A 24,300-nucleotide genomic window follows, 5' to 3' on the forward strand; every position below is an offset into this window, starting at 1 on the left:
TGGTGGGAATGTAAAATGGCACAACCTCTTTGGAAACTCTTTGGCAGTTGCTTAAAAAAAACTAGGCATACATCCACCCTATGACCTGTCAGTTCCACTCCTAGATACTTATTCAAGAAAAGTAAAAATGTATGTCCTCAATAAAACCCTTGTGAAAGAATGTTTATAAAAGATTTATTTCTAATACGCCCAAACTGGAAATAGCCTAGATTTCCACCAATAGGAGAATGGAAAAATAAACTGTAGTATATTTATACAGTGGAAGACTACTCAGCAATAAAAAGAAATGTACTACTAATGCATGCAGCACCACAGATGAATCTCAAAAATATTGTGCTGAGTGAAAGAAGCCAGACACAAAAGATTATATGCCCTATAATTCATTTAATATGAAGAGCTGGAGGAGAAGAAACTAATTTAGGGGGATAGAAATCAGAACAATGATTGCTTACAGGGGGATGGAGAAGACTGATGGAGGGAACTTTCTGGAAATGCCCTATATCTTGGTAGGGGTGTGGGTAGCCCAGATGTATACATTTGTCAAAATTGATCAAATTGTAATACTTAAGAGCTATCCATTTTACTATGTATAAATTATAACTCAATTTTTGTACTGAAACAAATAGCAAAAACAGATGCTGCACAGGTACTGGCTAGTAAAGGTGCAACGTGAGCATCTTCTCATACCAGGCAGCCAAGAAAGCTATCAAAGACTTCCAAGGTCATGTCATAAGCACTCAGGAGGTGACTTGAGGAAGCTCCTACTGGCCAAAGATGGGGCAATTTGAAGATCATCAAGGGCAATAACTTTAATGGATTAAAACCCATAAAATATATTTAAATCCTTGTATTCATAATAACTTTTAAAAAATGATTTGGCCACCATGGGATATGGCCAACTCATTATTTTGGAAATTAGTAAATAAAGGTAAAAATCCAGAATTTACCCTGCCTTTCCTCCGTGAATTGTACCACTCGGTAGCCAATCAGTAGATGAAGAGAAATTTCTCATTGTAGAAATAGTCTAGCTAATAACGAAAGTGCTTGCTGAAAGTGAAGAGGACTTGAAGCACTTACTGATGAAGATCAAAGACCACAGCCTTCAGTATGGATTACACCTCAACATAAACAAAACAAAAATCCTCAAAACTAGACCAGTAAGCAACCTCATGATAAATGGAGAAAAGATTGAAGTTGTCGAGGATTTCATTTTACTTGGATCCACAATCAACACCCACGGAAACAGCAGTCAAGAAATCAAAAGATGCATTGCATTGGGCAAAGCTTTTGCAAAAGACCTCTTTAAAGTGTTGAAAAGCAAAGATGTCACCTTGAGGACTAAGGTGCGCCTGACCCAAGCCACAGTGTTTTCAGTCGCCTCATACGCATGAGAAAGCTGGACAGTTAATGAGGAAGACTGAAGAAGAATTGACGTCTTTGAATTGTGGGGTTGGCAAAGAATATTGAATATACCATGAGCTGCCAAAGGAACAAACAGGTCTGTCTTGGAAGAAGTACAACCAGAATGCTCCTTAGAAGCAAGGATGGCGAGACTATATCTTACATATTTTGGACATGTTGTCAGGAGAGATCAGTCCTTGGAGAAGGACATCATGCTTGGTAAAGTAGAGGGTCATCAAAAAAGGACCAGCTCATAGGGTGGTTGTAAGGATACAAGAAGATAATCTGTGTGAAGCATGTAGCACAGTACCTGGTACTAGACAGCACTCAATAAATGTTAGCTACTGACCATTGTTTTAATGCATGTAACATTTAAAATCAAACAATAAAACACTAAATGTATTTATTTTTTAAGGTCCCTGGGTGGCACAAGTGGTTTGTGATAGACTACTAACCTAAAGGTTGGCAGTTCAAACCCACCCAGTAGTACCACAGAAGAAAGGCCTGGCGATCAGCTTCCGTAAAGATTGCCCACTGCCATAGGGCTTCCAAGGCCATAAATCTCTATGGAAGCAGACTGCCATGTCTTTCTCGCAAGAAGCCGCTGATGGTTTTGAACCACTGACCTTTCGGTTAGCAATCAATCGCTTTAACCATTGTGCTACCCGGGCTCCTTTCCGTATAGATTGCAGCCTTGAAAACCCTATGGACCAGTTTTACTCTATAATACACGGTGTCACCGTGAGTCGGAATCTACTCAACGGCAACACTGCAGTGGGTTTGGGTTTATATGTACGTGTGTGTATATATATATTTTTTTTATTTTTAATGAATAGTGGAGCATTTTTGATGATTCAAAGGCCTTTTTCTATTCATTTTGCCAAACTCAGGGTTGAGACTAGATTTTCCAGCATTTATATCCATCACCTGAAACATTGTACGTGCCTTATGGTAAAACCAAATCAAAATTCATGGCACGTATACTGTGAAATAGACAGAAAGGAAACCCCCTCAATGCCTGTCTCTCTCCCTAACTCTTTTCCACCTCTGTTTTACTGTTCATGGTTTAAAAAAAAAGGGAATCCGCCCAGAACAAGAAACTTCCCTCTTTTTCTGTCTGGAGGGGAGTGTGAGTAACGGACTTTTCCATTGGGTTGTTTTTCCTGGACTTGGCGTGTCCCCTCTGACTGCAATAACATGTGATCCTAAAAGAGACCTTAAATAAACCTCAGATGTTCCTTATCGGTCAGCAGTGCTGTCCCAGTTTCTAGTAAATTATGAATTAATTTTCTGTATTTGGTGCTCTTCCTTTTTAAACAGAAGTTCTATTCATTCAAAATATTCGTTGAGAGCTTCCATGTGCCACGTGGTATAACCCTGAACAAGGCAGAAAGGGCCGGGAACCCCGGCCCCACTATTCACGTGGCGGGCTTCCCTTCACCTCCTGCCTGAGCCCTGAAGCTCACTCTCACCACCCAGCACCCTCCGTCCCCCCTTATCACGTTCTCCTGCTTCATTTTCCTCATAGGTCTTACCCTCATCTGAAATGATCCTATTCCTTAATTTATTTATTTTTCATTATCTGTCCCCACCCCCCGGTGTCTCTCCTGTTCACCGCTGTATCCCCAATCCTGGCACAGTGCCCGGCAGGACTGGCAGAGTACATAATTTGAAGGACTCGGCGCAAAATAAAAAATGCAGAACCTTTTGTTCAAAATTATTAAGTGTTTTAACACAACAGTGCATTAAGCCAGGCACAGGGCCCTTCTGAGCATGGGGTCCTGCTGTGTAGCTGCCCAGGTCACATGTCCACCAAGCCGGCCCCGGTGCCTGGTACCTAACTGAAAAAAAAAAAAAAAATTGCCATCAAGTCAGTTTTGACTCATGGCGACCCCATGTGTGTCAGAGTAGGACTGCTCTGTAAGGTTTTTAATGGCTGTGACCTTTTGGAAGTAGATTGCCAGGACTTTCTTCCAAGGCACCCCTGGGTGGACTCAAACCGTCAACTTTTAGATGCTGAGTGCTTAATCATTTCCACTGCCAAGGGACTCCTGGCACCTAATAGATACCCAAAAAATAGTTGCTGGAATGAATACAAGTCTAAGAAAAAACATCAGGTGTCCAAGGAGCTGTGACATATGTAGTGATAAAATATTAAGACCAGAAACCAGCATGTATATGAAGGAATGTATAATGTCTTGGCCGCAGATTGGCCATGAGGTGAAAATTGAAATGATCACCCTCCTTCCCGTGGGATGCGCTGAGACCAGGCTGCAAGTCCGTTGAGGGTCGGGACCAAAGTGTTTCATCTTTAACTTCCCTTGCAGGACATCTGTACATATTTGGTGCCCAGTGAATATTTAAACTGAACTGAATAGATTCTAGAAGCTGAATTAGAGAGAGATGGGTTTTGAAGGAAACATTCCTTTCTTGAGTGTAAGGCTTACTGAGTTTAGGAGGAGACCAACAGTCAGTTTTAAAGTTTGGTCTCTTAGTTTATGAGAAATGGTTCAGTGCGCTGCTCAGCCATTAGAGTTTTGAAAAACTGTGATGCGTTGCCTGTGTTGGGATTTTATGATGCATCTGGCATTCATTAGGCATTGGTGTTGGCAGTTCAAATCCACCAGCTACTCCTTGCAAACCCTATGGGGCAGTACTACTCTGTCCTGTAGGGCTGCTATGAGTTGGAATTGACTCCATAGCAACGGGTTTGGTTTGGTTTGGTGATAAAAGTGATAAATTTGTGACAAAGGCAAAAAGCCTTTCGTAAAGATTCCTAAGGCTCTGTATTCGTTTAGGAGTCCCTGGGTGGTGCAGTTAATGTGCTTTTCTGCTAACCAAAAAATTGAAGGTTCAAGTCCACCCAGAGGTGCCTTGGAAGAAAGTCCTGGCAATCCGCTTCCAGAAGTTCACAGCCTTGAAAACCCTGTGGAGCGGTTCTACTCTGCACACGAGGACACCTTGAGTCAGAACTGACTCAATGGCAGCTAACAACAGCAACGACTTTGAATCATCCCTCATAGTTTTCCCATCCACAGCATCGTCACTTCTGCCTAAGTTGTTTTAGCTGTAACACTTTTTGAATCTCCATATATGATGCCTCACTGGAAATCTTATTGCATAACGGTTTTTCTTGTTCCATTCATCCTATCAGTGTATATGCACCATATCCAAGCATAACCATCTACTGCATTGCCTTTTAAAGTGATGTTAAGTGACTTGTTTGCTCTGACATCCAAACCCTCCAATTGTGAGATCACATGCCCAAGAATAATTTCTGAATCAGTATTAAATTCTTTGACAACTTTTCTACTAATTGCATCAAGTAACTTATGTAAGCATCCAAACTTGCATTAATTGAGTTGTTTCAGGCTGTCTTCTCCACTGTGGTTCAAAATAATTAGAGTCTTTGGAAGGATTGGAGATAAAAACACTCCCTCATTTCTGCGGGATAAATTTGGTGGGGAGGGAGAAGGTGGAACCCATCCCACTCTGTGTTTAAGTACACATGACGTGGTATTTATAAAAAACAAAAACTGTTGCCATCAAGTCAATTCCGACTCATAGCGACCCTGTAGGACAGAATAGAACTGCCCATAGGGTTTCCAAGGCCATAATTTTTACTGGAGCAAATCACCACATCTTTCTCCCACAGAGCAGCTGGTGGATTCAAACTTACAACTTTTCGGTTAGCAGCTGAGCGCTTAACTACTATGCCATCAGGGCTCCCACATGTGGTATATGCCAGGCAAATTCTTTGTGCTTTACCATGCACTATCTCATTTAATTCCATCACTATTCCTATGAGATAGGGATTTTTTATCCCCATTTTACAGAAGAGGAAACAGAATCTCAGAGATTAAGTAAGTTTCCTAAAGACATATAGTTACAAAATACCAGGGTTTATCTGACTCTGGAACTCATGTTCTTAGCTATATCACGCAAGCAAAATTCCAGAAGGTTTTTTTGATTTTATTTTATGGGAAAAGCATCGTACCATGTCACAGTTCTTACTTAACCATTATGAAAGTGAAGTTATTTAAAAGTCAATAAAAATCACCAAGTTCTCTCAAGTGAACTTAGTTAAGATCTCTTTCTGGATTCTGCATATTTTCTCTCTGCTTCACTGTGAGGTGTCATACGTTTTGATTATTTCCTGTCCATTGAGTCATTTCGATAGTAATGATTTGGTTAAATGCAAATGATGAAATAAATCCTTTTTTGAGACCACAATCACCCTGCCAAAATGTTCTGTTCGTGGCTGGCATGGCTGATGCTGGTTGATATTGCTAACGTGATCCCACTGAATTCTGAGTTTCTTTGTGAGTCTAAAAACAGTTGATGTGAAATGGCTGTGTGTAGCAAAGTTCAATTAAATATTATTCTTATTTACAGTCATTAAATTCCCTGCCTTATTATGAACATGTCCAGACTGAAGAACTGAAATTAAAGTTTGGATTCTTAGGCGGCATAGCCCATCCCTGAATAATTACCCCAATCATGTATTATCAATGAAATTTAGAAAGCAGTAAACAGCATTTCATCCTGTGTTTTAAATGTGTAATGGAGAGAGACTTTGGATGGCCAAAAAAAAATAGAAGTTTTTATTTTGTTTCTTTTCCCATTGCTCCCCTGACTCATGTCCAAAGGCTTTTGTTTCTAATCAAAGCAACAAAGGGTTCCGTCATTTCCTTGAGATTATATGGCAGCGGAAGGCGTTGGGGGTTTTAGGTCCCTACTTCCACCAGCTTGTATTTGGACGCACATACACACACACACACACACACACACACACACACACGCCACAAGTGCTTAATACATGTGTCCTTTGTTCTACACATTCTCACCAGTCCCTTTAAATGAGCCAAGATCATGGTTCGGAGGTAAGAACAATTTTTCTGATAAGCTTCTAACAACAGATGCTGTGATGGTGCTTCTTAAGCTTTTACTATCATTTTTTAGGGACACTTTGGGCAGATTTTAATATTATAATGGGGGGACGGGGGAACTAATCTAAGTACTAAAAATCCAGAATCTAACTTTCAGAAAAGGGAACTCAAGAAATGTTCACCTTCGCTCTTTTCAGGGAATTACTCTTCCCAAAGAGTTGCGTGTGCTCCAGATTGATACCAAAGCGAGGATGGTCCCAAATGCCCATCTTCTGGAAGGTTTTCCTGTCATTGTTTTAAACGCTATCGTTGCGCCTTATAAGAAGGTTCCCAAAGGCTGATTTTTTTGTTTTACTTCAGAACTTTGGTAATTGTCGTTGAGCTATATAATTCCACCTCACCACTCCCTACCCCCACCTTTTGCTGTTTTCTTTTTTTGTTAAGTGTAAAGACTTGCGGTCTTTTACGGATGTGGAAAGGAGCGTGAAGAGGGCAGGAACTGTGTCAGCTAGCCACACGAGAAAGCGCTTCGATTTATGATTGTTAATCATCTCATCAGCAAGATGTGTTTGGGGCCTTCTCTAGTTTTGTGAGTGTTCGGCAGCAAAGATCCTGAAAGGACACTTTGATGTAAGTCCCTGATTTGCGTCGAGAAAGAAGCAGAGAAATTGAATTCTGTCCCACGGGCTGGTTTATGGTGAAGACTGCCTGGTAAGCAGAATTCAACGGCTCAAGGTAGAGGCCTCAGAAATGCCACTTTTGGGGTGGTTCTCAATTAATTAATAAAACTTTTATGATTTGTCGGAGGAAATCCTACATCCTTATTAAAGGGGGATTTTACTGTTTTGTTTCCTCCCTCGCAACATGGTTATGGTAAACTCATGAAGTCTAGCTCCGTGTGCCCTTTGTTTCCCTGACAGATCAGTCGATGTTGGAAATGGGGGAGAGGAGGGTAATCTGGGTAGAGCACAGAAAGCAGAGGAAATTGTCTCATGCAAACTGCAAAGCCCTTGGGGATAGAAGGAAGTCTGTGGAGGAAGTGGGTAGGATTGGATAGAGAAGACAAACGTCAAAGAAATAAATATATCACAATAGCGATTGGGATTGGGATAGCACCCCTTGCCATCACATAACACAATAGTATGGCCTTAGACATGAAGCAGTTGTCTCTAGCTCAGCCCTATCTGCATATCTGATGATCTGAAGGAGTGGGAGAGAGTGTGATCTTATCCTGAATGCAGCCCTGTGACTTAGATCCTCAGAGCAGCATTATGGTGACCCCTCCAAAAAAAATTGCCCCCAAGTTGATTCTGACTCACAGTGACCCCATGTGTGTCACAGTAGAACTCTGCTCCACAGGGCCTTCAATGGCTGATTTTTTGGAAGTAGATCACCAGGACTTTCTTCTGAGGCACCTATGGGTGGACTTGAACCTCCAGCCTTTCAGTTAGCAGTTAAGGGCATTTGCACCACCTAGGGACTGCATCGTGACAAGGACCTCACATGAAATGATCCTGTTCTTAAGATTCAGACCACAGAGCTTCGGTAGAGAAGTAAGACCATCTTATAAATCAGGCTTTTCGGGAATTAGAAACTATACCTCCTAACAGAGGACCTAACGTATTCCCAGACATACCACATTCCACTGCAGAGTATATTCTGTGTGTTCCAATGCACCATTTACTTGATATTCAGTTTGGAGTATACAAGGATCATTTAAGTTGTAACTACTAGAATGGAGGTTCCTGAGGCCAAGCAACATGTCCCACATGTAAAGAGTGCTCAGTAACTGTTGAGAGGTGGGGGATGAGTGGTGAACCAATACTATTGGTTAAGAAGTCTTCACTATATTTACATCATGGGACATTTGTGCTGGAAGAAACCTTGTAAGTCACTTTGACCAGTCCCCTCATTCTATTAAAGGAGCCTTGGTTGTGCAGTGGTTAAGTGCTCAGCTGCTAACCGAAAGGTCAGCAGTTAGAATCCACCAGGCTCTCCTTGGAAACCCTATGCAGCAGTTCTGTTCTGTCCTATAGGGTCTCTATGAGTTGGAATTGACCAGACGGCCCTGGGATTTTTTGGTTTTCTCATTCTATTACTGAAGAGATTAAAGTCCAGAGAAGTGACAGGATTTTTCTAAGATTTCACGTCCCATGTGTGGCAGGAAGCAGCCTAGAGACGAGGTCTCCTGAGTCCCGAATCAGTAATCTCCTCCACTCTGCAGTTTCTGGGACTAGCTGATTGCTTTACCTAATCTCCCATATTTCTGAATTTCATGCAGCATGAATTTCTTCTCATGCATGCATGCATCTTAGAATAGAGATGTGAGAGTCCCTCATGAGGTTCTACTTCTGTTTATGCCCTGTTTCTGACCGCTAGCAGGAACCAGTGCGCAGGTGCACGAAAGACCCCCAGGAAAAAGAACCAGCAGCCTTGCCACTAGTCACGACAAACTGTAGGAGTAGGTTAAAACGTAATAAAATGTTCTCGCTTTGGTTTGAGAGCATTGTGGGAACCTGAAAGTATCAGTGAGCTCTCGGGAGAGGTCCGTGTCAAGATCATAATTCAAGTGTGGGATGAATCCCATGACGCTCCAGTTAAGACTCTTTTCTTGCTTTGTGTAGGCAGACAACAAAAATTTTTAATGAAAGACTTTTTCTACATGGCAAAGATAAAACTGAGCATAGGTGAAATATACATTAACTTGAATTAATATTATCTGGCAGCGTTAGGCAAATAACTTGTCATTCCAGTAAGAGCAATCTTCAAAAGTGAAAATATTGGGCACATTCCCTGTTTATTTTGCATTTCTTTTTTTCTTTTTTTCCTTTAAAGGAAGCATTTGTAGATGTGGCTGTAAAGGTATCTTCGCTTCTGTTCTCTGTCATTGTTGGCTGCTGGCCAGTCGGCTGCCACTCGTGGCCACCGCACACGTAACACAGCCAAACGCCACCCAGTCCTGCGCCATCTTCTGTTCTCTGGTCTTCGTTTATTTCCCCTTTTGGTTTTCTTTTCTTCTTTCCTTGTAGATTAAAATGAACAAGTCAGCAGACTTTGTGCTTGTTCTTTCAAACATAAAAGAACTTTACTTTTATGCTGTCCTTTCTTTTAGATGTGTTTATATTCAGGTGTTCTAATCAGGCATGGGAGCAGCCCAGAAGCTGGCCTTCCCTGATACAGAATCTTTACCTGGAAGAGCTGTGTGGCATACGGAAAAGCACAGTGGACAAAAGAGAGAGCCAGACTCCCAAGTCTAACTCTGCCACTTGCCAACAAGCTGTGTGGCCTTGGGAAACTAGTTTTTCCTACCCAGGCCTCAGAGTCCACATTCATCTGTGAAGAGGTTAGACTAATCCTAAGGCTCCTTTTCGTGTTGAAATGCTCAAAGCCCAAGTTATTTGTAGTTACTTCCCTGTTGCCCAGGTAAACTGCATCTGTATCTGTCCCTCTGCTTATTTCCCTCTCCCCTTCCGCTCTTACTCCTGCCTCCTTTTCTGCCTCTTTCTCATTCTTTCCCCCTTTCCTCCCTCCCTCCCTCTCTTCCTCCTTCTCTCCCTTCTTGCTTGCCACCTTGTTTTAGAGAGAAATTCAGGGAATGGGCTGTAATGACTTAGCTGTCTGTAGGGCCAATGGCAATGTAGAGTAGAAGCAAGCTCAGTAAGGCAAAGTTGGAAATGGAGAAATTGCTGACACCACTCGCTGGAATCAGACATTGAAACGCTATCAAGTATGAGATCAGGACCTTGTGGGTGATGGGTATAATTATTCTCATTTTGAAATTTGACCCTGCTCCTTGGATTACAAATTCTTCATATTTAGTGGGCGTGTCCTACACCAACAAGGTGCCAGGATTGGACTTACAAAGGTGAATGAGACGCAGCCACTGCGTTGGGAGCGTGCAAATCAGAACTCTCCAATGACTCCGTAGCTTATAGAAGCTTGACTTCTGCTCATTTGCCACTTGGGAAGTGTAAAAGCATTGACATGAAATTGCTATGTGTAGTGAAGTTTAGACAAACCAGTTGTCATCGAGTCTACCTCGACTCATGGCAACCCCACGTGTGTCACAGTGGAACTGTGCTCCATAGGATTTTCAACGGCTGATTTTGCAGAAATAGATCGCCAGGCCTTTCTTCCAAGGTGCCTCTGGTGGGCTCAAACTTCCAACCTTCCAGTTAACTACCGAGCACAAGAATCGTTTGTGCCATCCAGGGACTAGTGAAGTTTAGTCAATATTATTTTGAGGCCAGAGTATTAAACTGATAGGTATATTTAGGCAGAGATTGAAAAATGCAACTAAGGCAAATAATGAGCCCCCAAAGCATTCAGGGATCCACTGGTAAAGGTTGTCTTTGATAGAATCTATCCACATGAAACATAGAGAGAGAAGACATGGCAAGCATGTGCATTGTTTCCTGTCTTAGCATGTAAATCCTGGCTTTGCCACTTAGGAACTGAGTGACCCTCTCTAAGTTTCTAATGAGGATAATTATAACTACCTTATAAGGTTGTTGGGTGGCCGACTCAATGACTACTGGTTTTTGTGGGGGTTTTGTTGGTGTTGTTGTTGAGGAAATTAGAGCTAGTGTCTGGCCCTGAAGAAGTACTTAGTAAATGGCAGCTAATATTATTTAAGTGTGATCGTTATACATCTATCCTAGATACAGCGAATAAAGACAATGGTGTTGTCAAAATATTTAGTCACTGTTAGAAGATCGAGTGCATAAAGTAATGAACGGGTAATTTTCTCCAGGACCTTCACGTTCACGATAGCATAAATACGAACCAATTATTCATTACTCCAGCACTGGGACCTCTCTGCATCTGATCATTGTCAGGATATCGAACAGACTTCTTTTGTTTTGGACACATGAGATCACTAAACCCCACAGGCATTTGTCTGGATTTCACTGGACACAATTCACAAATACATAATTACCCTACGTCCATTACTAACTTTGGTCTTGGGCTTGAGGTCAGGTGTTCATCTATTTAAGGACGTGATTCTGAGCTGTTTTAAGAACATGGACCCAGTAAAAATCTGATCAAAGTTACAAAAATCTTTCCAGAAAAATCTTGATTACATTTTGCTTCTATTTGGGGGGTTTTCCAAGCCCCTTTAACCTCAGTAATAGACCTGTGAGGGTTCCATGTAGCCCAACTTAAGAGCTACAGCTCTAAGTTAGTTGTGTGTATCTTTCAGAGAAGCTAGTTGGCCTCTCTCACTCTCTGATGCCCAAGAAACTATTTTTTCTGAATCCTTTGGCATCTAATCTTATTTTAGTCTACTGGAATGTACACGGACTTTACAGAAGGTATTTTGAACCCATAAGAAAGTCCTGCCACTTCCCCTTCTGCAGCTATTTATATCTCTCCTTTGGGAGCAGGAGTCGTACCTTTAGCAACAGCCAGGATACTGGGGAGGCAGATTTCCTGTTGGTACTTGGCCTTGTGTTGAGTTGAGAGTAAGGTCACTCTAGTGGGACCTGAAAGTAATTGCTCTGTTCACCATTAAAAACCTGGCTTTACGGGATTCGTCTGTAAATCTGCAGAGATTTTGCTGTAGCCACTACATTTGAGGAGGAGGAATAGGAGGTTGTTCACGGTAACGATGCACGTCCCAAAGTGCATGCAAGACTGTGTAAACATTCTTCTTTATCTTGCTTTGCATTATCCCTTTCTCTTCTTTTTAAAAGACTACTGATCGACTAATGATACTTTTAAAAGCTTTATGTGAATGGACAGCACTGCATTGCTTTCCCAATTTTTGTCAAGTAAATATACAACTCCATTTATTCATTCCACAGATTTTTTTTTTGAGCAGCGTTTTGTGCCAGGTGCATGCTACAAACTGGGGATACAGTGATTAAGGAGACAGATAACGGTGCCTGCCTGTGAATCATATATTCTCCTGGGGGAGCAGATACTAAGGAACGAAATGCATCATTATTTAATTACAGTTGTGAAAAGTGCTACAGAAGAGAAGTGTAGAGAGCTAAAAGGATAAACAACATTCATAGTAAGAGTTGTGGGGCCCAGTACTGTACTAGGCACCCTATAGGCATCAGCTTATTTAAACCTCATAGCAAGGCACCATTATTATTTGTTATGCGGATCAGAAAACTGAGTGACAAGATGAGGTAACTTGCCCGTGGTTGTGCAGCTACTAAAATATCTAAGCCGGGCTTTGAACCAGGTGGTCTGACTCCAGAGTCTTCACCCATAACCACTACACAATGGCTTCTCTGAGAGAATGCCTTGTAATCTAGGATTTTAAGGATAAATTGGGTTAGCTAAGCACTTTCTCTACCCCCTAGTGTCTTGAGATGGAAAGAGATCATACAGAGGAAGAACTAGAGGGGGGCCAGTGTGGCTCGAGCCCAGAGAGTGAGGAGGAAAGTACAAAATAAGGGAAAAGGTAGGTGGGAACCAGGCAGTGCAAGGCTTAGTAGGCTGCATAAGGGATTGGAGAATTTTTCTGTTTCAATGAGGTCAGCTTTGGAGCTAAACCTTTCCAATCAAGAAGACTCACATGCCTATGATATTAAAACATTGAAGGATGTTCTCCTAAGCTGCCTGGGTTATTTCAAATTAATTTAATAGTGTGTGTGTGTGTGTGTGTGTGTGTGTGTGTGTACGTACGTGTATGTGTGTAGCTAGATGGACAGATGTATAGATATGTCCCTAAATGGCACAAATAGTTTGTACTCAACCCCTAACCTAGAAGGTTGGCAGTTCGAACCCACCTAGCAATGCCACAAAAGAAAAGCCTGTCAATTTGCATCTGTTAAGATTATAGCCAAGAAAGCCCTATAGAACAATTCCACTCTGTAACGCATAGGGTCGCCATGAGTCAGAATCAACTCGGTGGCAATGGGTTTGGTTTTGGATTATGGTATAGGTATTGGTGGAGTCCCTGGGTAGTAAGAATGGTTAACTTGCTCAGCTGCTAACCAAAAGCTTGAAGGTTCAAGTCCACCCACAGGTACTTCAGAAGAAAAGCCTGGAATTCTACTTCTAAAAAATCAGCCCATTGAAAACCTTATGGAGCATATTACCACTTAGACACTCATAGAATCACCATGAGCGGGAGTCAACTTGACAGCAATTGGTATAGATGTATAAAAGGAGGCCTGCTTGATGATATTTTATCTGTTTAGTATCCTTGTCCCACTGATGTCTCTCTCAAGCAGAAATGTTTCCTGCCTTTTAAGAGCCTGCAGAACTATGTTTTTGTTAATGGTCCATGCAGCCACAATCTTCATGTGGCAGATTCAATAGTTATTAGTCATCATGGCCAACACTGAGTGCCAGACACTCTGTTAGGTACTTTCCATACATTCTCCCGGTGTGTTTCAGCCTCACAACTCCATAAGGTAGGTATTGTCATTATCCTTATTTTTCAAATAAAGAAACATATATAAAAGGGTTAAATGATTTGCCCAAGGTCCTACTGGCTAGTGTGGGTCAGGTCTTGTATTCAGGTTTCCATGGTGCCAAAGTCCATGCCCTTAACCCCATGCTGTCTTGCCTCCCCGCATATGGCACTTCCTATTTTACAGATGTGAAAACTTTCCCAAGTTAATAATAGAACTGATTTTAAAACTCAGGGTTCACCTTAAGTTTCCTTTTCTGGCCAACAGCTAAATCTTATAGGAAAAACAAAAAATGAAAGGAAATTGAACAGAACACGAAGAACTTTGCCATGGCCTAAAGCAGCCTCGTAAAGATAGCACAGATTTACCAACCCCCAAAGATATTTTTCACCAGCCCACTAGCTAAATTGGTAACATTGGCATAAGTAGAGGGATCTCAAATGAGTAAGGAAAGAGGAGGAAACTGTATTTGGATATTAATCAGTAGATGTTTGGAAAAGAGTCAATATTCTATTCCCAAAAACCTGGTATAGAGTATGGGCTTAAAAAATGTTCGTTCACTGGAAGGCAAAAACAAAAATGAAGCCAACAAAATGAACAAATTTTACAATTTGATGGAAATATGATCATATGATCAGAAGAAAGAAAGAAAGAATAAACTAGAATAATATCCAGTTACAGAAAAAAATAGTCCTGGTTGACCCCAATGCCATTTTAGTTGATAATTTACCATTGCATTGTTTGTGGAGGAAGGCGACACATACGAATTTCTGTAGGAACTAAACAGAATTCTAGTTGGCCGTAACTTAGAAAGAAAAGCACTATAATGGAGTAAAACTAAGAGTTCTATAAATATTTCTGATTCTGAGTCAGAATATTTGTGGAAATCTGGAGACGACAGGTTCATTTGATTCTTATGCATCCATATCTTCTTCCCCCACTGTCTTAGTTATCTAGTGCTGCTGTAACAAAAATACCACAAGTGGATGGCTTTAACAAAGAGAAATTTATTTTCTCACAGACTAGTAGGCTAGAAGTCCAAATTCAGGGCATCAGCTCCAGGGGAAGGCTTTTCCTCTGTCAGCTCTGGAGGAAGGTCCTTCTTTCTCATCAATCTTCCCCTGGACTCAGAGCTTCTGTGCGCAGGAACCCCAGATCCAAAGGATGCACTCTGCTCCCGGTGCTGCTTTCTTGGTGGTATGAAGTCCCCCTGTCTCTCTGCTCACTTCTCTCTTTTATAACTCAAAAGAGATTGGCTGAAGACACAATCCAATCTTGTAAATTGAGTCCTGCATCATTAACATAACTGCCACCTATCCCACCTCATTAATATCATAGAGGTAGGATTTACAGCACATAGGAAAATCACATCAGATGACAAAATGGTGGACAATCACACAATACTGGGAATCATGGCCTAGCCAAATCGATACAGATATTTTTGGGGGACACAATTCAATCCATGACACATGCCTTCAGTCCTTGCCCGCACCACGGAATCCACTTTTCTTGTTTAAATAAATCACTTCTCTTTGGTAAAACTCTTCCTTGCTCCAGTTCATTAAACCCTGTAGAACTCTGAAAAGGTGACAGTTGTTAGAATAATAGTTCCTAAGCCAGAAGAAACAATTACCTCCAGGGCTGTCGTCAAATTCTCCACTTTTTTTGAAAAGTGCGTTTTTTTTTCAGTCACTTCAGTTTAATAAAAGGCTTCGGGGGCTGGCAAGCTGAGAAATTGAGGCAGTCAGGACAGTGCTGATGGAGCATGGCAGAGTCCCGAAAGCACCTCAGGGGTTAGGAAAGCTGTATACTCTTTACGATTCTAATTTAATGTCATGGAAGTCTTCCCACAAGGCAAAATGCACAAGATGAGGCATTCCATACAGGAGCTGGCTTGTATTTTAGTTGAAGTTTTGTTTTACTTAATTTTACTTTCCAGTGAACATTCTTGTAATGGCCAGGAGATTATTTGGGGCAGTACAAAGAAGGAGCTCCACATCAGGAGTCTGGCTCTGTCTAGCTGTGTGGCCACAGAGAAGTCACAGCCCTTCTCTGGGCCTTGATTGCCTCATCTGTAAAGTGGGAACATACACTTCTGGCATGTCAAGAAAAAAAAAAAAGTTAAAAAGGGGACATGGAGGTGAAAGCACTTTGAGCAAAGCACACCAAACAGTAAGGTGATGTTATTGTTAAATAAAGCGCTCATACCAAAATTATAAAATTTATAAATTCCCACAGTAGCTACTTGCTCATTTCTGTTCTGCAGGGTTCAGGGGCAGACTAGGATCTGCTCATCATCTGCCCAGCACCTAAACGTGACCTTTGACAACATCCACCCAGAAGGAGCCTGTGACAATTGCTACACAGCTTATGACAGAGGTAGTAAAGGGCAAAGATGGAACATAAACCCAAGCCAAAGCGTATGCTCTTGACCCTCACGCTCTATAAAAAATAAACACCAGTTACTGTTGCGTCCACTCCAACTCATGGTGACGCCATGTGTGTCAGAGAAGAACTGTGCTCCATAGGGTTTTCAATGGCTGATTTTTCCGAAGTAGATCACCAAACCTTTCTTCTACGGTGCCTCTTGGTGGACTTGAACTTCCAACCTTTTAGTTAGCCGTCAAGCACGTTGACCATTTTCACCATCCAAAGACTCCTCACAGTCTACATTTCTTAAATACACCATCATCCTAAAAAAAAAAAACGGTAACAGTAGCTGTTGTTTATGGAATGCTTACAATGCACCAGAAAAACTGTGTCATTTATAGCAGCGGCTCAGAAAGGGGGTAAGGACATCGGTGGTTCAGTGATAGTAGTCTCACCTTCCGTGCAGGAGACCCAGTTTAATTCCGACCAATGAATCTCATGCACAGCCACCACCTGTCTGTTGGTAAAGGCTTGTGTGTTGCTATGATGCTGAACAGGTTTCAGCAGAGCTTCCAGGCTAAGCTGGACTAGGAAGAAAGGCCTGGAGATCTACATCTTAAAATCAGCCAGTGAAATCCCTATGGATCACAACAGTCCAATCCACAACCTATTATAGGAATGGTACAGAACTGGGCAGAGTTTTGTTCCGTTGTGCGTGGGGTTGCCATGAGTTAGGGGCCGACTCCGTGGCCGCTAATAACAGCAACAAGGCAAGGCAAATCCAAAAGGCACTTTAAATTAGGAAGAATTTAATGGCTTCCCAGTGAGTTTGCACAACCCATTGTCCGGGCTACTCTTACCAGAAGCACCCTGTGATTTTTTAAATGACCCAGACCTACTCCACCCCTTGGTAGAAATGCTGCCCCAGGAGAGCAAGTCTAAGGAACAGCACTGAGGCACCACCTCAGGGGAAAATATTTGGTTCCCTGGATACAGTGGTGTCAAGTGTTGGGTGAGATTTCCTCTCACAAGATGTATCCTTTCTGGTGGAGGCAGAACGGAACTGAGATTTGAGTAGCGCAGAAATAGAAGTGGGGAGAAACTTGCCGACAGAGCATAATGACACATGTTGCATTCTGCCTGTGATTGAGAAGGCTGGAAGCATCTTTTACTGATGCTTTTAAGTCATGGCAGCCTCCTTTAGCAGGGAAAAGAGTTCCAGTGGTTTAATAGAATCCAGAAGGATCACAGCCACACAGCAGGGTAGAATCTGGTAATTAAGAGGCAAAGGAGTCACTTGACTGCCAATGGCCCCTTAACAGTAGAAATAGGTAGAAGTTTCAGAAGTGGAGCGGGAGATGGAAATGAAGGGAAATTCATTCATTTGTTCATTCATTCCACAAATATTTATCGAGCCCTCAACTGGACTAAATCAAACCTAAGACATTTCCTGAATACAGTCAAGCACTTTGAGGGACAGAGTAGCAGGGGCAGGGGTCCGGGGACCATGCTTTCAGGGGACATCTAGGTCAGTTGGCATAACAACGTTTATTAAGAAAATGTTCTGCATCCTACTTTGGTGAGTGGTGTCTGGAGTCTTAAAAGCTAGCAAGCAGCCATCTAAGATGCATCAATTGGTCCCAATCCACCTGGAGTAAAGGAGAATGAAGAACACCAAAGACACAAGGGAAGTATTAGCCCAAGAGACAGAAAGGGCCACATAAACCAGAGACTGCATCAGCCTGAGACAAGAAGAACTAGATGGAGCCCTGCTACCACTAATGACAGCCCTGACAGGGAACGAAACAGAGTCCCTGACAGAGCAGGAGAAAAGTGGGGTGCAGAACTCAAATTCTAGTAAAAAGACCAGACTTAATGGTCTGAGACTGGAGGAACCCCAGAAAGCATGGCCCCTGGACTCTCTGTCAACCCAGAACTAAGACAATTTCTGAGGCCAACTCTTCAGAGATTGGACTGGACTATGGGACATAAAATGATACTCATGAAGAGTGTGCTTCTTAGCTCCAGTAGATACATGAGACTAAATGGGAAGCTCCTGTCTGGAGGTGAGATGAGAAGGCAGAGAGGGTCAGGAGCTGGTTGAATGGACACGGGAAATCAGGGGTGGAAAGCAGGCGTGTGCTGTCACAGTATAGGTAGGGCAATTAGGCTCACATAACAATGTATGTATAAATTTTTGTATGAGAGACTAACTTGAATTGGAAACTTTCATTTAAAATACAACAATAAAATAAAATAAACACTTATTGAGCCCCACGATGGGCTAACGGAGCCCTGGAGGGCACAACAGTTAATTGCTTGGCTGCTAACCTAAAGGTGGGGGCTTGAACCCACCCAGCAGCTCCACAGGAGAAACCTGGCAGTCTGCTTCCATAAAGATTATAGCCCAGGAAACCCTATGGTGCAGCTCTGCTCTGACACGTGGGGTCACTATGAGTTGAAATCTACTGAATGGCCCCCAACAGTAACAATGATGGGCTAGGTACTGTGTTAGGGTCTAGAAAGCACAAGCAAGAAAAACCAAATCTCTGCCCTGTGGAAGTTACACTCCAGTGGCAAAAGAAGAGACTGTGAGAATTGCAGCTCTGGGTCAGGAGAACCTCAGCTGTGAACTGGCCCACTGGGGGGTTTTTGATGTATAATAATAAATAATACCAGTAACCTTTTATGCCAGGCTCTGCTTGCCAAGCTCTGTGCCAGGCATTCATGAGCACAGAAACCCTGTTGATAAGTATCATTAGCCCCATTTTAGAGATTTTAAAAAAATAATGAGTCCTACAAAGGTTAAGTAAGCTGGGCTTTGCACCCAATTCTGTCTGAAGCCAAAGCCTCTGTTCTTTAATCTTTATCACGGGGTCTCCTGATGTTCTCAACATCCTGACATAACTTCAAGCCCAGTGCCGTGAACATCACACCTTTCCTGAGATCTCCTTCTCCCACTGAACTTCTCCGGTGGTGTTCTGGTAAGTGTTTAACAACTGGCTCCCTGGGGGACAGAAGCCCCGATTTGTAGCATTTGCCTATTTCTGTGGTGTAAATACTCTCACCATGGCCAAGTCCACACTGATTTCACCAATGTGATGTCACTGAGTTGGAAAGAAATGGGCAGTAGCACGTGATTAAATAGTATTGCTACCGTATAGATTCAATAGGTGTAAATAATCTCAAGGGCAAAGATTATAGTGAAATAATTAGAAAATGATAAGTTGTCAGCATGTTACCTTTGTTTTAAATATAATTTATTTAATTATAAATGTATATACTTTAATTTTTAAGATTAGTTGTGCTTGAAAATGAAATAGTGAGCTCTTCTGGACTGCTGTGAAGCAGTTCCAGCACACCACTCTTCTCTCTCTTGAAGGATTCTTTCTTCTAGTGCGTTTTCTCTGATGCTCTTCCAGAAATCCTTTTAGGCTCCTTTTTTCTTATGTCTGTCTTCTCCCTAACCAGAGGCCTTCCAGTTTTTGTTCTGTTTTTTTCATCTTGACTCCTGTGATAGCCTCAAAATGAATCTGAATCCCATTTGAAAACACAACCTGCATTAGGTGACAAAGGAATTTCATCACTAAATATTAGAAGCCCCTGGGTTGAGAGGGACTGTTTCTCCTGTGACGATGAAAGATTCTTGGATTTTAAGTATTCTCCTATATTTTCCCAAATGAGTTTGACTTTTCTGTTTTCACAATTTGGTAATACTTATCTAAATCTCCTACCCAATTTGACATTTCGACCAACCAGTTGGAGTCTCTGGGTGGTACAGTTAACGTGCTCAGCTGCTAACCAAAAGGTTGGAAGTTCGAGTGTATCCAGAGGCACCTCGGAAGAAAGACCTGGTGATCTACTTCCAAAAACTCAGCCATTGAAAACTCTATGGAGCACAGTCTATTCTGACGCACATGGGGTTGCCATGTGTCAGAATCGACGGCAACTGAGAAATTCTAACGAGTTGATAAAAACTTGAAACATGAAACTCTGACAATGAGTATGTAAAGTTGAATGGAGTAGTCTAATACATTTTTGTTACTTGTTATGTTGCCGGATAATGTATGGATTTGTTTGCTCGGTGTGTGTCTTATATTCAGCCCAGAATTTCCAGGTGTATTGTACAGTGAATAAACATTACCTAGAATATCTGCAAATTACAAGAACTACAGTTTATTTTTAAAATCCCTTCGCCCTGGCTGTGCTTGCCTTTACTTTTAAGTTTTTGAAAGATGCAGTACTTTTGCCCTTTCCTACAGACTGTTTTTCACGAGAAAAGAGAAAGCTGACAGTTGGCAAAGCAAAAAGTTTCCTAACCACAGGGTGTCTGCAACTTGCATAATCAACCGAAGCCAAAATTTCCACTTTCTACACAGTGAACGGAGAACTTCATTTTTGTTTAACCTGAACTGCAGGCCAACTAAAACCCCCGCAGCCCACAAGCTGAGCTCTCAGGTTTTTTTGGTTGTGCTTTGTGACTTTTTCCTGTTTACAGTGTCTTGGTCCTCCCAGGTTTTTTTTTTTTTTTTTCTTTCTTGACTCATTGATGCTGTACCATGACATCTAAAAATACAGCCTAACAACTGGTTTTAAGTAAAGAGGATGTTTCCTTCAGGAGAGGAACAGCAGACATATCCTTCAAGGTTTTCTGAAAATAAACATTTGACAGTCTCTCATCAGTGCCTAACATGAGTTTCTAATTGGAAGAGCAAAGTACAGTGAGAGTATTTATGAAGAGAATCCCACTTCTTACTGTCACTACCTCTTTACAATATGCGGCTTCTTCCATGAAGATATGTCCCCTGTTCTCCCCCTTCATGTAGCTTGGTGAGCCACTTGGGAAGCTTGGCTCAGCCACTTCCGAGCTATGGGACCTTGGGCAAGTTATTCCCAATCTCTTGGAGTCTCAGATTCCTCAGTGTAAAATGGAGGATAAAAATACCTACTTCACAAGGCTACTGTAACAATTCAAAGGATAAAATGTATGTGAATGTTCATGCCATCACTTGCCTGTCAATTTGTTGTACTGTGGTGACTTGCATGTTGCTGTCATGCTGGAAGCTATGCCACCGGTATTTCAAATATACCAGCAGGGTTTCAGCAAAGCTTCTAGACTAAGACAGACTAGGGAGAAAGGCCTGGAGATATACTTCCAAAAATTAGCCAATGAATATTGTCCGATGTAGTGCTGGAAGATGAGCCCCCTAGGTTAGAAGGCACTCAAAGTATACAGTGGCCACAACAATGAGTTCAAGTATACCAATGATCATGAAGATGGTGTAGGACTGGACAATGTTTTCGTCTGTTGTACACGGGATCCTCATGAGTCGGAGTTGACTCATTAGCAACTAACAACAACAACAAATGTGCCTGACATAGACAAACCAAACCAAACCCACTGCCATCGAGTCGATTCCGACTCATAACGACCCTATAGGACAGAATGGAACGGCCTCCATAGGGTTTCCAAGGAGCAGCTGGTGGACCCGAACTGCCGACCTTTTGGTTAGCAGTCAAACGCTTAACCACCGTGCCACCAGGACTTCAACATAGACAAAGCAATCAGTAAATATTCATTTCCATTTCATGTTGGTGACCACATAGGTGACCTGGCCCAGGACACAATCAGGTCATAATCAACTGAGGAGCAAGCTTTGCAAGCTCTATTCCCCAGCTTTGTGCATATGGACAGCTAAAAATAGTCATGAGTTAGTCTGTTGATTATTACTGAACAATCAGAATGGAATTCATCCTCACCTATTGGGCCATCGGCTCTCTCCAGGGTTAATCGATGGGTTGATTTTCAATTTAAATATAGCAGCTTGGCCTCTTAATAATCCAGAAAATCTTCCTTTTCTTTGGGAAAAATAACCATCTAACCAACTTAAAATAATTATATTAACTTGTTTTATTAACAAAATAATATAACATTACCATATTTTTATGCAAATGGTGCACACCTTCTGCATTTGTCTGCCAACCTCAGCCTCCCTCGACTAGGTGTTTTCGTAGGCGCCGCTATGCTAGGTTTTTTTTTTACATGTTGCTATGAAAAAAAATTGGCATAGCATGCTTGCGGAGGTGCCTTGTGGGGGGAGGGCGCTGCTGGCAAACAAACACAAAAGTTGCTCGTTATTTTCGTAAAATATGGTAATTATATTAATATAACAACATACACTAACATGTTAGCACTCAATGGTTGACACAGCATTTCCAACTGATAATAGTACTCACTGCACTAGGGTAAGGAGTAAAGCTGATAATGTTAGTGTAGACCCTAACACCTAGGATGTATTACTGGTGATACTTGGGGCATCTGTGGTTCAGTGGTAGAATGCTCGCCTTCCGTGTGGGAGACCCAGGTTTGATTCTCAGCTAACGCACCTCATGCACAGCCACCACCCATCTGTCAGTGGAGGCTTGCGTGTTACCATGATGCTGAACAGCTTTCAGAGGAGCTTTTAGACTACAATAGACTAGGAAGAAAGTCCTGGCGGTCTACTTCCAAAAATCAACAAGTAACGAATCGAAACAGTCTGATCTGCAATCAGTCATGCGACGAACAGCATTTCTTTCCAACATACGTGAGGCGGGGGCTGACACAACGGCATCTAAAAGCAACAGTGTTGTAGGTGATATCATCATCACCTGGACCTTTAGAGTAGATGTTAGGCTCAACCACATTAACAACGAAAGCTGAATGAGATTGATTATTTTCATTCCCATTTCCCAGGGGTGGAAGCTGAGACTGAGAGACATACTATGATTTTCAGACCATACTCTTAGTTCAGTGGCAGAGCTGGAAAACAAACCCAGAAGTCCTGACTCTAAATCCTGTGCCCATCTCTTCGACTCTAGCCTGGTATCTCCTGATGGCCTTCAGCTCCAGGCTTAATAAGTTGTCTTGTTTCTTTCTTTCTTTGGATGCTGGCTTTTCTTTCCATCAGTCTTATAAGTACCAGGCTATAATCTGATAAGAGACTCTTTTTTACGAGAATGTCCTCCACATGTCTGCCCAAAGCTGGCTGGAATTGCTTGCCAGGTTGACGCTGGAGCTACTGGCCGCTGGCTGTCCACTAGCCAGCCTTCCGTATTTGCTTTCCCCCCACCTCTGCCAGGCAGGAAGGAGCCTTTGTTTGGATGCTCACGTCCAGGAAACAGGCTTAGCTCTCCAATGTCTACTTGGTACCGCTTGTCCAAAGCGGTGATCCAGTGTAAGTTCTCTCCATTAATTTCCTCGTTTCTTATGCTTCCTGGACAAGAAGTGAGTTTTGCACATGCTCAGAACTCGATGCCATTACCAGTTTATCTTCTTCAGAACCTTTATTGTTATCTGAAGATATCTTAATTGTTTAATCGTTAACAGTTTCTTTTCTGCTCCCCTACCTCTAGAAGTTGTGTTGTTGTTGAGTGCCTTCAAGTCGATTCCGACTCATAGCAACCCCGGATGTCAGAGAAGAACTGCCCCACAGGGTTTTCTAGGCTGTAACCTTTATAAGAGCAGACTGCCAGGCTTTTTCTCCCGAAGAGCTGCTGGGTGGGTTTGAACTGCCAACCTTTCAGTTAGCAGCCGATTGCTTAACCGTTGTGCTACCAAGGCTTCTTTCCCTCTAGAAAGAGTGATTCTCGACAACCCGGGGGAATTCTGCTCTTCAGGGGACATTTGTCCATGCCTGGAAACATATTTGTTTGTCACAACAGGGGGGTGAGTGTTACTTGTATCTAGTGGGTGGAGAGGTCAGGGATACTGCTAAACATCCTAAAATGCATAGGGAAGCCCCCCACAGCGAAGAATTCTCCAGTCCCAAATGTCAACAGTGTTGAGATTGCAAAGCCATGCACTAGAACAAGCTCCAGGAGATGTCAACCTTGTCAACCTCATTTGATGATATAAATTAGTATCTAGAACAGTGCTTCCACTTATAAAATGCTAAGTAAATCATGGCTGAGTGAATGAATGAACTCATGAGCCAGAGCTTTTCCGTATTGAATTAACTGCATTGTGTGCTAGACTACGTCTTTATAAGGCTGGAGTAATGTAGAGTGTTAAAGTGTTAAAAAGCAACAAGGTTTCACTTTGAGGAATAAGGTGTGCCTGACCCAAGCCATGGTGTTTTCAATCGCCTCCTATGCATGCGAAAGCTGGACAATGAATAAGGAAGACCGAAGAAGAATTGACAACTTTGAGTTGTGGTGTTGGCAAAGAATATTGAATATACTATGGACTGCCAAAAGAACGAACAAATCTGTCTGGAAGAAGT

General features: G+C 42.2%; 1 protein-coding gene across 7 annotated transcripts in view; it reads left to right on the forward strand.

Annotated features, from left to right (window-relative positions):
* Positions 1–24,300, forward strand: part of FRMD4B (FERM domain containing 4B) — a 223,371-nt gene that overhangs the window by 29,459 nt on the left and 169,612 nt on the right. Inside the window, exon 1 of one of the 7 annotated variants that reach the window (XM_023727925.1) lies at positions 6,246–6,284. The exons of 2 other annotated variants lie outside the window; for them this stretch is intronic. In XM_023727925.1, coding sequence (XP_023583693.1) covers positions 6,261–6,284 — 24 coding nt within the window. In that variant the 5' untranslated portion in view covers positions 6,246–6,260. Of the gene's footprint in view, positions 1–6,245; positions 6,285–6,754; positions 7,026–18,980; positions 19,021–24,300 lie in introns of those variants that run through there. 4 more of the 7 variants (XM_023727928.1, XM_023727927.1, XM_023727930.1 and 1 more) reach the window with 4 other exon arrangements.

The sequence above is a fragment of the Trichechus manatus genome, unplaced genomic scaffold, assembly GCF_000243295.1.
Source record: "Trichechus manatus latirostris isolate Lorelei unplaced genomic scaffold, TriManLat1.0 scaffold00020, whole genome shotgun sequence".
Classification (NCBI taxonomy): Eukaryota; Metazoa; Chordata; class Mammalia; order Sirenia; family Trichechidae; genus Trichechus; species Trichechus manatus.